The sequence below is a fragment of the Pteropus medius genome, unplaced genomic scaffold (genome assembly GCF_902729225.1).
Source record: "Pteropus medius unplaced genomic scaffold, Ma_sr-lr_union100, whole genome shotgun sequence".
NCBI lineage: Eukaryota > Metazoa > Chordata > Mammalia > Chiroptera > Pteropodidae > Pteropus > Pteropus medius.
This window is the reverse complement of record NW_024354502.1, coordinates 29,871,915-29,885,305: the sequence shown is the minus strand read 5'-3', so window position 1 is coordinate 29,885,305 and position 13,391 is coordinate 29,871,915. Positions and strand designations below refer to the sequence as shown.

Sequence of the window (13,391 nt, the reverse complement as noted above, 5' to 3'; positions counted from 1 at the left end):
TCTTCCAGGGCACATTCTCCTTCTTCCTGACAGATGGAACCCCTATCTCTCATCAGCCAGTCATTCTTGGGCAGTTGCGGAGTCAGACCCTTGGCATTTGTGGTCCTGGACCTAACGACTACTTTTTTTTACCCTAGAATGAGTGGAAACACTTTAAATATTCAAATGGAAATACCTCAAAATTGGTGGCATGTGAGAGTCACTCTTCTGTAATTATCAGTCTGTTCCAGGTTTTCCCTTTTTCTTATAGTCCTTGGCTTATTTTAGCTGGTTTCTAGAAGAGGTATAATTAGATACCTATGATGAAATAAGATGGAGAAGACTTAACTAGGAAATCAGGAATGGATCTTAAAGCTTATTTGAAATAACACCTCTCCTGCCAGCCTCACAACTGTGATTTGAGGATAAAATGAGATGATAAATGTGAAAAAACTTTGAAGGCTGTTTGGAGAATTATGCAAATACAAAGTTGCTTTATCTCCACATTTCACGAGACCAAAAATCAGGAGCCTTGTTGGAAGCAAATTTGAGTTGTGAATTTTTTACAGTAATGTGTAATAATGGAAGGTGGCTATTTAGGTGAAGCACAAAGGCATTCTATTTCTGTGTGTTTCGCCCCCTTCTTTCACAGCAATACATCTGAAATAGAGGTTTATCTTGTTCTTTATCCCCCCAAATAGAAAGCTGGCCTGAATTTCCACTTAAACTATATCTTTGAGTACCGAGAGATTGTTTCAGCAAAAGAAACTAATCTGCAGCTAGGTCTGCCCCCATGCAATGCCTGGCATTGGGGGCACAGGCTTTAATTAAAATGGAAGAGTTGGTAATTTCTGGCCTATCTGGAAAGCTTAAAGCTGATGTGGTTTGAATGAAAGTAATGACTTTTGCTTAAAATGCAAATATTAATGCAAGAAAGAGCTGGGAATGACTCTCCATGCAATTGAAAGAGATTATAATTTCTTTTTCATGTCTTCTTTTAAAGTAATGGTTCTTTTCCCTCCTGAAACTCTACAATATATACATTTAACATATAGGGAATTTTTTAAAAGTTCCCTTCAGTCGGCTATGTGTCTGTCTTTTTAAATTCTTAGAAGTGTTGCAAATTTTAGGTATTGATAAATCTTTAAAAAATCATAAAGATTTGTTGTTGTTGTTTATGTGTATTTGGATGGCATAACCAGTTTCAGAAGTAGCTTTCTTCCAAGCCTTCTCAGTTTGGTTGTCTGGACAGCATTTGCCACCTGGCCCTGCAGTCTTGATTCATACACAGAAAGCTAAAGTGACCACATTATGAAAGGTACAGATATTTACCATGGCATTTGTTTCTACCAAAATAAAGTTTTAAAATTTGAAATAACATGTATTGCTCATCTAATTAGCAAGTGTTGCAATGAAAAAAAAATGCATTTTGAATGTTGATAAGACATCGACAAGGGTAGATGGAAATGTGGTCAATTATACCAGTATGTGTTAAAAACATTCCAATGATTATAACCATTGTGAGTAAAAAGTACACTTAATGAGAAATTACAATGGCTTGAGCATTGTGAAGTTATTATTTTTACATTAAAGGCAAATTTGTTATAGAAATAAAAAACAAAAACTATTCATACTCCCTCTACCCTGATAAATCATGCTATAGCTCTTATTGATATACTTATGAATTTTTATATAATTATAATCACAGTATACAAGCAATCTGAGTTTAGCACTTTTCACTCAACATTTATTATGTAGAAAGCATTTTTTTTTTCCAATTTCTAAGTGAACATCATAGCATTCCATGGCTGCTTTAACCAGTCTAATTATTGAATATGTATGTAGCTGTCTCCCATTTTTTTTTGTTCCTTTTTAGATAATACTGCAATAAACACCTTTGCTCAAATTTGATTTTAACTTTTTGTGGGGAAGGTTTTATTTTTACAACAAATTGAAAGGAGTGAGATTGCTGGGCCAATTGTCAAGTAATTTGGGTAGTTAAGGGTTTGAGAGGAGCCAGTTGGAGGAGGACACTGTCGGTGACTCAAAAATGTCTTATCTTGAGAAAAAGGGGCATGTTTTATAAAGAAAGGTGAGAGTTTACTAGCAGAACTGTACCTGGTGTTCAATGGCATTGAAGACTCCAGAGCTGAGGCAGAGCAAGATGTTATACACGCCAGAACATTCTACTGAGAACCTCTTCCCCTTGTTAACCAAGATCATGTGGAAATGGCTTTGGATTTGAATCAGACTGTCTGGGAGGGTGACTCCACACTCCTCTGTCTTCGAGGTTTTTACTTCTTGCCCAAGGTCAGGGCTGACTCATGGGTGGGAAGGCACTGGATTTGTCTCAGGAAGCCTGGAAAAGCAGTGGAAGGGAAAAGAGATGACCAGGCAAAAGGGACACAGCTAAATAATGAAAGAGAACAACTCAACTATCATTCCAGAATTAGTTGGCGTTTGCCAAGGCTCTCTTTCTCTTCACCCACACACACAAGGGCAAAGTACAAAGGGTAGTCGGTCCTCCTCCTATCATCCCTGGAGGCTGGAGGAGCTGAGAGAGAAATATGGCCTTTAATAAACAAAATTGCTAATAAGCCTTAAATCCCAACATCTCCCATCACTAATGGCTTCACAGCAGAATTTATCAGTTATTTCTCTTTCTTTTCAGCTAAAGGGTTTTACCAGTTTTATCAAACTGCAGCTAAATAGCCAATGAACTCTGCCTTTGCTGGAAAGGATCTTTTTGAAAGAAATGTAACATTTTAGGAAAGGAAACACACACACCTCACACACACACACACACACACACACACAAAACAGGCTGCATTATGAGATTTCCAATTTTGCCATGATTTTTGTTCTCTGAGAGTCCAGGGCTTTGAGTAGATTGATGATGCAGGAACTGTAATAAGAAGTCCTTCTATGATAACAAATGAAAAATTGAAAACCTATTTTAGCCATATTTGAGTTCATATGGCTATCTCATTGTTTTTTCACCAATTACCTGTCTGTTGTGCTTTTCACTAACCCAGGCTCTGTAGCTGCATTCAGCATTTTGTAGGTTTCTAAATTTTTTTTTACTGGAGCAATATATTCCTAATATTACCACTACCCCTTACCATCAACAAACAAACAAAACTGTAGAAAATCTATACAGATTTTAATAATCAACATATTTATCTGCAAAAAGAAAAATTCTAGTTTGAACTGAATGGTTCTCAAAAATCTGCGGAAGCTAAATGGTGGTGTTAAAATCATCTGACACAGTTAGCCATCTGTATTTCCTCTATACTTCTCCAAAGAGGAAATATAGATGGCTAACAGACATATGAAGAGATGCTCAAGGTCGCTAACATCAGAGAAATGCAAATTAAAACCACAATGAGATATCACCTCACACCTGTCAGAATGGCTATCATCAATAAATCAAATAACAGCAAGTGTCGGTGAGGATGCGGAGAAGAGGGAACCCTCATACATTGTTGGTAGGATTGCAAATTGGTANAATTTGGTGACAGACAGAGGGGAGGGGGTTTGGGGAGCTGGAAGATGGGGTGAAGGATTAAAGAAGGACAAATTAGTAGTTGATAGTTGGGCAGGAGGATGGGGAGCACGGCACAGGGAATGCAATTAACATTAATATGATGGCTAAGCGGAGAGTCAGGGGAGGGAGGTAGCAATTGGGGGATCGTTTTATGAGCAAAATAGATGTCTAACCAATGTACTGTATACTTGAAACTAATTTAAATAAATAAATTTATTTTAAACAAATTATCTAACACAGGTCCACATAGATCTCTATTTTTCTGTCCTACCAGTCTTCCAGACAAACAAGACTCCAGATAAACCTTGATGAAACATTACTCTGCTCCCTAGAAATGGCTACAAATATATTTCAAAATTACATTTCAGTACTTTTACAGTTCTATAAATATTTTTCATGTTCCAGTAGACTTTTAAACCCATTTAAAGGCTTAAAAGTATCCAAGGACTGTTTAGAAGCATAGTCTTCTTGCTATAGGCACAATGAAGGAATTAAAAAAGTGATAAATGAGGAAAATCAGACAGAAAGGCTTTATAATATATCCCGTAAACAAGATGCAAGTTGCTGTGTGTTCTCCGAAAATTACTTTGCCTTTGTGACTAATCTACGAAGGCAAATTATCATCCAGGAGACCGGCTAGAACCCAACTTTTAATAAGAGCAAAGTAGAACCAAAGCCTCTAAAAGAAGGAAATAATCTCTGAGTGAAAGAAAAGATAAGGGATTGGAATTAAGTAGCAATGGATTTGAGACGAATTTGCATTGTAGAGACTACAGTAGAACCAAAGTTAGAGATTGGGACAGTCATTAGTGAGAAATGTTTATTTAGCATTATGTAGATTGCAATTTTTCACACGCATCGTTTCATTTGATTCTCATGGTAACCCTAATAAATATTATTATGTTCATTTTGCACATGGAGAAAATGAAACTCATTTTGGCCATAAACAAATTAGAGTAAATGACTTGTTCGATATCACAGAAAATAGTAGAGCTGGAACTTCTGACTACAGTTGTGTGCTGCTTAACAATAGGGATACATCCTGAGAAATGCATCTTTAGGCAGTTTCTTTGTTGTGCAAACAACATAGAGTTCACTTACACAAACGTAGATAGTGTAGCCTACTACATACCTATGCTATGACATAGCCTTTTGCTCCTAGTCTACAGACCTGTATAAAATGTTATTGTAAAAACAACAGGAGATTAAATGAAGAGAAAATTATGCAGTTCAAAGACTTGGTAAATACGAGATGTATGAGGCTGCTGCTGGCATATTATGGCGTACTGTTTTATAGCAAACGTTTTTTTTTTATATGTTGTAAGAGGACACTGTAACATAACAATAAAAAGCATAATATAGTAAATACATAAACTAGTAACATAGTCATTTATTATCATTATCAGGTATGTCTTGCACATAATCAAATTGCTATACTTTTACACCACTGACAATACGGTAGGTTTGATAACACCAGCAGCACCACAAACACTTGAGTAATGCTTTGTGCTAGGACATTATAATGGCTACGACATTACCATGGCTGCGACGCCACTAGGTGAAAGGGATTTCTCAGCTCCTTTATATCTTTTGGCACCATCATTGTATATGCGGTTTGTGTTAACTGAACGGTCACTATGCAATGCATTATTGTATTTTATTAGTGCCCTTTTCACTCCACCCTCCTGCCTCAAGAAGTAACTTGAAAGTCAGAACTGCAGTCTTCTTTAAAGTTGATGGGAGTTTGGGTGGGCTCTTGGGTTGATCAAAGGCATAGAGGAACAATGGAATTGAACAGCAATTAGTTTCACCAAGCAGTGCAAGCAGGAATTGATAGCTTTGCTAATCCTGCAGGAGGTGAGGCTTTGTTTGTTCACTGGCGTGCCTACTTATGTGGAGCTTGTGCTGAACTAGTCCTGAGATGTGTGGACAATATATTTTGTTTGCTCATGGTATCTGACTTTGGAAAATCCCTTTTGACAGCTTATTAATGAGGTTCAGGTATGAGAAGATCAGAGGGAAAGGCTTCTGTTGGAGATACTGTATATGCCTGACTCCCAGGGGGCATTGTTCCTGGCTTCTTTGGATAGGGCAGCAGGAGCGAGAGAGAAGGTAGATAACCTAGATTTTCAACATAGTTGATCCTTGTATTATTCCTTCTGCTGACCTGTTCTTACTTTTAATATAATTAAATATATCGTTCACTCTAGGCTAAAAGGTCCCAATGCTTTTATCTTTTTTCATGGACTATGTTTTCTAATCCTGAAATTATATTGGCTTCATGACCTTGGGCAAGTCACTTAACTTATCTAAACCTTCATCTCATATAACTCACAGGAACGTGTAAAAGTGTTTTCTAATAAAAGTACTTCTTGGCATTTTTTTTTTAATGGCTACATAAAATTTTATTTATATACATGTATATATTTTTCTCCCCTCCAGTAAGCAATCTTTTAGTTTTAGGTGCATGAACCAAGCCCAAGTCACTGGCTGTGTTTCCAAGGATTTAAAATGCCTTCTCTTTCACAGTATCTGCTTCTGCTTTTCCTTCCCAGAGTCGAAAGCATGCAAGCAAAGTCCGACTGTATTACATGCTTCATCCCAGGGACGGTGGGTGTCCTGCCAAGAGGCTCCGGTCAGAAAATGTGAGTATCTGGCACCATGTGATATCCTTAGACGATTTGTTCTTCTTGCTAAGACTTTTGCAGATGTAGGAATTGTGGTCATGTCCAGCTTAGTGGGAAAGTTAAGTTAGTAGAAACAGTTCTCATTACGCATTACAGAAAATATTACATGTAAGCAAGCCTTTTTTCTTTTTCCTGCCGGAACTTGCCAGCATGATGTTGGAGGACTTTTTGAATATACCATTCTGGGATTGTGCGGAGAAAGGATACACAGAGGTGCTGGGACGGAAAGAGGTTGAGTGAGGGGAGACAGGAACCACCAGAAGGCAAAGAGCAAGGAAGACATGACCTAAGGGGCAAACCTGTCAGAAATAGCAGATACTTTGCTTTTTACATATTTTATTTTTCCTTTGGTGTGTAAAACAGAATGCCAATTTGTTCATTTATAATGAGGACTGTGCACATTTTGAAAATAAAAATACTCAGGGCTTTTGATCAGCAACCCCTGTCCTTGAGGGAACATTTACTTGGGAAGACAAATGATAATTAGAAAATTGCTTTGAGGGTGTAAAGTCAAAGCAAAGAGTTTGCTTTAGCCAGGCTAAAGCTAAGACTGATGCAATAAATATTCCTTCTTCCCAGCAGGGCTTACTTTTCCTAATGAGTAGAATATTGTTTTTAATTTGAGCTGTTTTTCTTGTTAAATTATAGTTGGCATAACATTATATTAGTTTCAGAAGTACAACATACTGATTCAACATTTATATATCTTACGATGAGCGAACACCGCACTAAGCCTAGTAACCATCTGTCACTGTGCAAATTTATCACACTATTATTGATGATATTCCTCTTTACTTTTTTTCACTTCTCCCTCTACCCTCTACCCTCTGGCAACCATCAGTTTGTTCTTTGTTTTTGAGTCTGTTTTTGTTTTGTTTTATTTTGTTCTTTTGTTTGGATTTTTTTTTTAAGTCTACATATAAGTGAAATCATGTGGTATTTGTCTTTGTCTGACTTATTTCACTTAGCACAATACCCTCTAGGTCCATCCATGTTGTCACAAATGGAAGGATTTTATTTTTTATTGCTGAGTAATATTCCATTGTATATAAGTACCACATCTTTATCTATTCTATCAATGGATATGTTGGTTGCTTCCATATCTTGTCTATTACTGGTAATGCTGCAATGAACATAGAGGTGCATATATCTTTTCAAATTAGTATTTTCATTTTCTTTGAATAAATATCTACAAGTGGAATTGATGAATTCTATGGTATTTCTATTTTTAGTTTTTTGAGGAACTTCTATATTGTTTTCTATAATGGCTACACTAACATTGAGTGTAGTATTTACAGCCATCCATTGCAGAGATCCTCCACAATATACACTGAAGATTAAACAAAGAAGTTCCTTCTTGGTATCCTATACTATCACTTATGCTTGTGATCCTGTTTTCCTTTGCTGTCATATGGATGCCAATCTTCTCTTTATTAAAAATTAATACATGATCATTGAAGAAACTTGACAAAAACTGTATCTGTATATTCTTCACAGGAAAAAAAAAGAGAGAGCAAGAGAACAGCTATGACCAAAGGTAGTGAATATCAGGGCTGGTGTTGTTAGCGAATTCCAAGCATGCCTCTAAGCATCGCAAAATGAAGTGCTCATACACATACTAATCTGGAACTCTGTGGAGTTTTCTTTACGGCCTGGGTGAAGCAACATTTAGAGCTTACTGGAGGCAAAAGATGTCATGAAAACTTTACAAGCTGCTTAGAAGTGGGGCTGAGCCTATTTCTGTCAGCTCTTAGCTTTATGACCTTGGACAAATAATTGATTTCTTAGAGCCTCAGTTTGCTCGATAAGGCTTTAATAATCATGCTTTTCTCACTGGGTTTTTGTGAATATGAAATGAAAGGATAAGTAATGAGGTACATTTTTATACATCAGGCACTGAGGAAAGGGAGGTAAATAAAACACAGGCTTTTCTAAAAGATACTCATTATATAGTGAGGGAGATTAACATTGTATAAAAAATAGCTATAATGCCACAGAATAGGTGTTTATTAACATTCTGCACAAAATCCCATGGAGACAAAGTTGAGCCAGAGCAATCCCATCAGGAAAAGTGTTACTGAAGAGTTGGCATTTGATCTGGGGTCTTTGGGTTAGAATGGATTGTGCCGGATGGAGGCGGTGGGAGTGAGGAAAGAAGACAGGTGCATTCCTATCAACAGAATTTATGAGCCCACAGGAGAGTTGGCCTAAGCCAGCTTTTATGTTATCTTAGAGTCCTGTAGCTACACTAGAGTCATGCTTTCCATCAGGTATCTATTAGAAGAGAGAACAAAATTAGATTTTTTTTCCCTTTGAGATTATCCAGGGATGGTGCCTATATTCCTTCATTCAATAGGCATTTAGTGTCTTATCCTAAGAGAAACACTGGGTTCACAGACACTTGACAATTAGCTCTTTGAACATGGATTACTTTCTATCCACTCAAGTTCTAATGATGAATGTTGCACTTATATCTGAGCTCCTAGAGAGGGCTCGATCAGGCAGACAGAAGGGGACGCTGGGACTCAAGCTGGTGTTCCTAGACAACTCGGTCTTTGCCACCTGGTCAGACCCATGAGTCACCCCACTCAGGCTTCATCCTGTTCTGCCAGTAACCCCGAGGTCACTTTATGGAAAGAAGATATTTGGATTTTAGAGCAAGAAATGTTTGTGAGCATTTGAGAATTTTTTCTTTTGATGTATTCTACATTTTAAAAACTTTGATCCACCATCGATGTATTTATTAAATCATTTTCTATAACTTATTAATCGTTGTATATAAGCAAATCAGTAAGCAAGAAAAGCAACATAATGATCTTTTTTGAAAGATGCGGTTGATGCTTTTATTAGGCTGCATGTCCATGTCATAGGTGAATATGTCATTTCCACTGGGTGTTTTGATATATTGTGTGAAGTGTGGAAGCTACCCCTAGTCTTTCTCCAGGGCTCTAAGAATCAATACTGGTAATTATCTGGAACAACTTTCTTTTGTACGGATTGATACCTAAGAGTTGAGAGACTGAATATACAAATAGACAATGGCCAGGCCATATATAAAAATAGAACTTTGTTTAGAAACCCAAGCCATCAATGTACAGTAACCAGCCCAAGAATCTTGCCTAAGTTAGACTTACAGAAAGTCAGACCACTGTGTTTAGTATTAATCTGGGAAGACAAACAATAACCCTTGTAACAATAGGCCTCAAATGGCCAGGGCTTGATTACTACCTAATTCGATAGCTTCTCTAATTTTTGTCCCCACTTCCAGCTTAGAACCAACTAGGAAAAAGCTGCATATGCTGCCCTAACCAATCACATAGGTTAACACACTCACAGCTTCCCTAAGCCAACAGTCTCCTCTCATGGCATATCTGAAGCATCCCCTTTTTTCCATTATAAAGCATTCTCACTTTTCTGCTTGCCTTTGTGTCTCCTCCAAACACAAGTGATGGTGGCTGACTTCCTTGCTATATCAAGCTTTGAATAAATAACCTTTCTGGTTCTCATTGATTGTTCTTTGTTTATTTCCACATGGTTGCTAAATGGGATAACAATAACATCTAATGTCATAATGCCCAAGCGAGGTAACTCATTTATTCAACACTTCGTTTTCAAAGCACTTTCTGCACGCATTTTCACCAGCACCCTGTGTTCTTGGAAGTATGTAACACCTTATTCTCTACTCCTGCCCGTGCTCCCACCTGTGCTGCTTCCAGGGGCTGTGACAGGTTTGCATCCTAGTGTGACCTGACTGAGAACAGTGTCATGGCTGCTCTGAATACCCAACAAAGTGAGTGGCTTCTACAAAGACAGAAAACTTGTTGCTGACTTTTCGGACCCTGACCGTACATGAACTTTGAGTTCATAGTGATTCCAGAAATTGATGGGGCTGATGGGTAATGACAGCCACCCTTCCCTTCCCCCATCTGAGGCCTCTGGATATATATAGTAGCTTCAAATTTGCATACAGATGAACAGAAGTGCTTATTATTATTCCCAAGATCTATAGCCATTTCTACTCCGGATTATGTGATCTCTTCGTCATTGTCGTCATTGTCGTCGTCGTTGTTGTTCTTTAAAAACTTAAATTCCTTTCTTTCTCCTATCCTGGCATTTTTAGCTTTTAAATCTCCCCTTCACATGCTTTTACTCTTTAGAATCCACAATTGGATCTTTTATGTATTTTTCCCCTGAAATTTTAGAGCAAAATATTTTCGCCTTGGTGTCACAGAATAAAATTACATGTGGAATAAATTGTTATACTTGATTGCCTTAGAGAAACTTTCAGTAATCCCCTGAGCATTAGAGTCAAAAAGGACTTTAGAAATCCTCTAGTGCATTAAGAATCTCAGGTTTTCACTAATGGCTCTTTTTATTATCGTCTTACCCATGGATCACATACTTTGGGAAAAAAAATCATGTATTTGGGAAATAGCACTTTTAAGTAAAAAGGTGACTTAGTTTTACTGTTATTTTTATTCTGTAAAGATAAGTAGCTGCCAACCCGAATCTCCAGTTAATATTAAGTAAATAGTGTTTTTACATGGAGTTAATATAATTCCTTCTAAGTGGAGAAACTTGACATTTGGTTAGTGTGATCAGGCTTGTTAGGCCTAAATATTTATCTGATTTCCCTTAGATCTAAAATATTCTGTATAGCTTGAGAACCTCCAGTATCCCTTTCACAGGTTCCTAAACATCCTGGATTTCAGGTTGGAAGGACTCACCTGTTCCACGCAGAGCCCCCATCTCCTTGCTCTTGTTACAAAGGTGAAAATAAGGCTCAAAGAAGCACCATGACTTGTCCAAATTGGTCAGGCCTGAGATTAAGACTCTCCCTGCTTCCCTAAATCCTATTCCTAGGCTTCTTCCACATACCTCGAAATCATATCTTATTTTTAGGCATTGAAGCCATTGCTGGGTCCAGAGTCATCGAACACCACTGAGGGAAAGTAACAGCAGTAGCTGGCACTTATCGGGCACTTCCCACTTAAGTTCTAAATGCTTTACATACATTAACACACGTAATCCTCACAACTCCTGTATAAGGTAGGGACTGTCCTTATCTCTGCAGAGAAGCAAACTGAAATAGATTAAGTAACTTGACTCTGGTTATATAGCTGGTAAGCGGCAGAGACAAGGCTGAGAAAATGTAAAACAAAACAAAACAAAATTTCCTCTGGGACTGCGAACTAGCTCACCATGTCACTTCGTGAGACAGTTAGTAAGCATCGACTAAGTGCTAGGGTATAAAAATGAAAAGACTTGGAACCTTCCTCAAAAGAATTCAGGATCTAGTGTGTGGGGGCATCTGATTGCAAACCGTGTCTTTTAATACAGTGTGATAGGTGGTACCATAGACATGAGCTACCACGTGGATAAGGAGAGGTGTCCCCAAACTCTCCTGGTAGGATGGGACAGGACACGGTTTCTTAGAGAAAGTGACAGTGAGCTGATTCTTGAGAGATAGATGCTGGGGAGCCAAATGAAGACTAGTGGGAAAGGGGTCTTTCGAGTATGGAGTCAGCAAGAGTAATGTCTTTTGGGAAGCAAAATTCAAAGGTATTTCTAGAGTATGCTGTGCTTGCTGGGTGGCTGTGTTGAGTTTCCTATGGCTGCTGTAACAAATTACCACAAACTGGGTGGCTTAAAACAATAGAAATTTATCCTCTTTCTGTCCTGGAGGCTACAAATCTGAAATCAAAGTGTAGGCAGGACCTCGCTCTGGAGACTCTGGATGGAAATTTGGGCCATGCTTCTCTCTTGGCTGCTAGCGATTCTTGGCACTCCTTGGTGAACTTTGGCTTACAGCTGCAACACACTAGCCTGCCTTTGCATGGCCTTTTTCTCTGTGTGTATTTCATTGTGTTCTCCCCTCTTCATGTAAGGACACCAGTCATGGGATTTAGGTCCCACTAAAATCCAGCATGACCTCATCGTAACTAATTAATCTGCAAAGACCCTATTCCCAAATGAGGTCACATGAATTTTAGGCAGACAGTATTCATCCAGTATATCATTGGAGACAAAAATTGAGGTTGGTATGGTGGACAAAGGTACAAACCTATCTTGTACATAATATTAACATTTACTTTGTCAAAATTGTTTTTATTTCACATGATCTGCTGCGGCATTCATGGGGGACTTCTCATAGAAAGGTGCATTTACCAACAGATGCTGTGTGTCTGAGCTTCCAGCTGTGCATTTAGAACTGGAAATGGGGATTTGGGCCCAGCTCTGTGGCAGAGTTGTTTTACAACTTTCTTTTGGACTTTCTAAACCTTAATTGCCATGGTTTTAATCCGGGCCTATAATCACTGCCCTGCCTGCCTCTCGGAGATGTGAAAGGGGCTCAATAAAAGCTTCCGGTTTGCAAAGGTGCATGATAAACTGTAAAGTGTATGTAAAGTGTTTTTTTTTTTTCATGGAATTTGTATGTCAGTTCCATTCTTTGGTCTCTAAAGTACAATTTATAACTTTCATAGTCCAGTTAGGCTCAGGCCTGCTGTTTTCACCTGAAAGACCTAAAAAGCAACTAGAAAATCGATAGGCGTGAGTATTTATTTATGTGTCTTAAGTCAGGAGTCAGAAAATAGCCACTGGTGAAATGCCGCCACTGCCTGTTTTTATAAGCTAGAAATGGTTTTTATATTTTTAAAGGTTTGGGAGAAAAATCAAAAGAATAATATATCGTTACGTGCAAATTACACGAAATTCAAATTTTAATGTCCATAAATAAAATCTTATTGAACATAGCCACACTCAGTCCTCTGCATATGGCTCCTTTCACTCCACAGCAGCAGAGCTACGTCTCACAAAGCCTAAAATATTAACCGAGCAGAATATTTACTCACAGAAAACGTTTGCCAACTTCTGTGTGAGTTTTGGTGACGGAAGAAGAGGCGTTGTCACTCTCCTAGGTGTGTGTCTTCCTCCTCACGGCAACGGTCCCTTCAGATCATTCCAGAATCCAAAGCTGCCCTGTCCTCTGTTCCTTGCCAGTTTTAGTTTATCAACAGCCAACAGGTTGAAAGTTTTTCCCAGTAGGATGTATCATTCCAAACCCCTGAGCTGGAATCCATATTGTTGCTTTGTGCTTTGTTTCTTTCAATGCAGATACTTTGAAACTTATGAACAGGTTACGTTGTAGGAATTTGCTTGAAGCCTGCAACACTGTG

The 13,391-nt window shown here is 38.2% G+C and overlaps 1 protein-coding gene across 11 annotated transcripts in view; it reads left to right on the top strand.

The window, feature by feature from the left end:
- The window catches only part of ZMAT4 (zinc finger matrin-type 4), a 373,556-nt gene that overhangs the window by 110,258 nt on the left and 249,907 nt on the right, over positions 1-13,391 (top strand). For 10 of the 11 annotated variants that reach the window (XR_005650851.1, XR_005650852.1, XM_039853598.1 and 7 more), the window contains one exon: positions 6,082-6,171. The exons of the other annotated variant lie outside the window; for it this stretch is intronic. Coding sequence is in view for 8 of the 10 variants with exons in the window: in XM_039853598.1 (XP_039709532.1) it covers positions 6,082-6,171 (90 nt within the window). In the remaining 2 variants the exon portion in view is untranslated. The remainder of the gene's footprint in view (positions 1-6,081; positions 6,172-13,391) is intronic. 11 annotated transcript variants of the gene reach the window in all.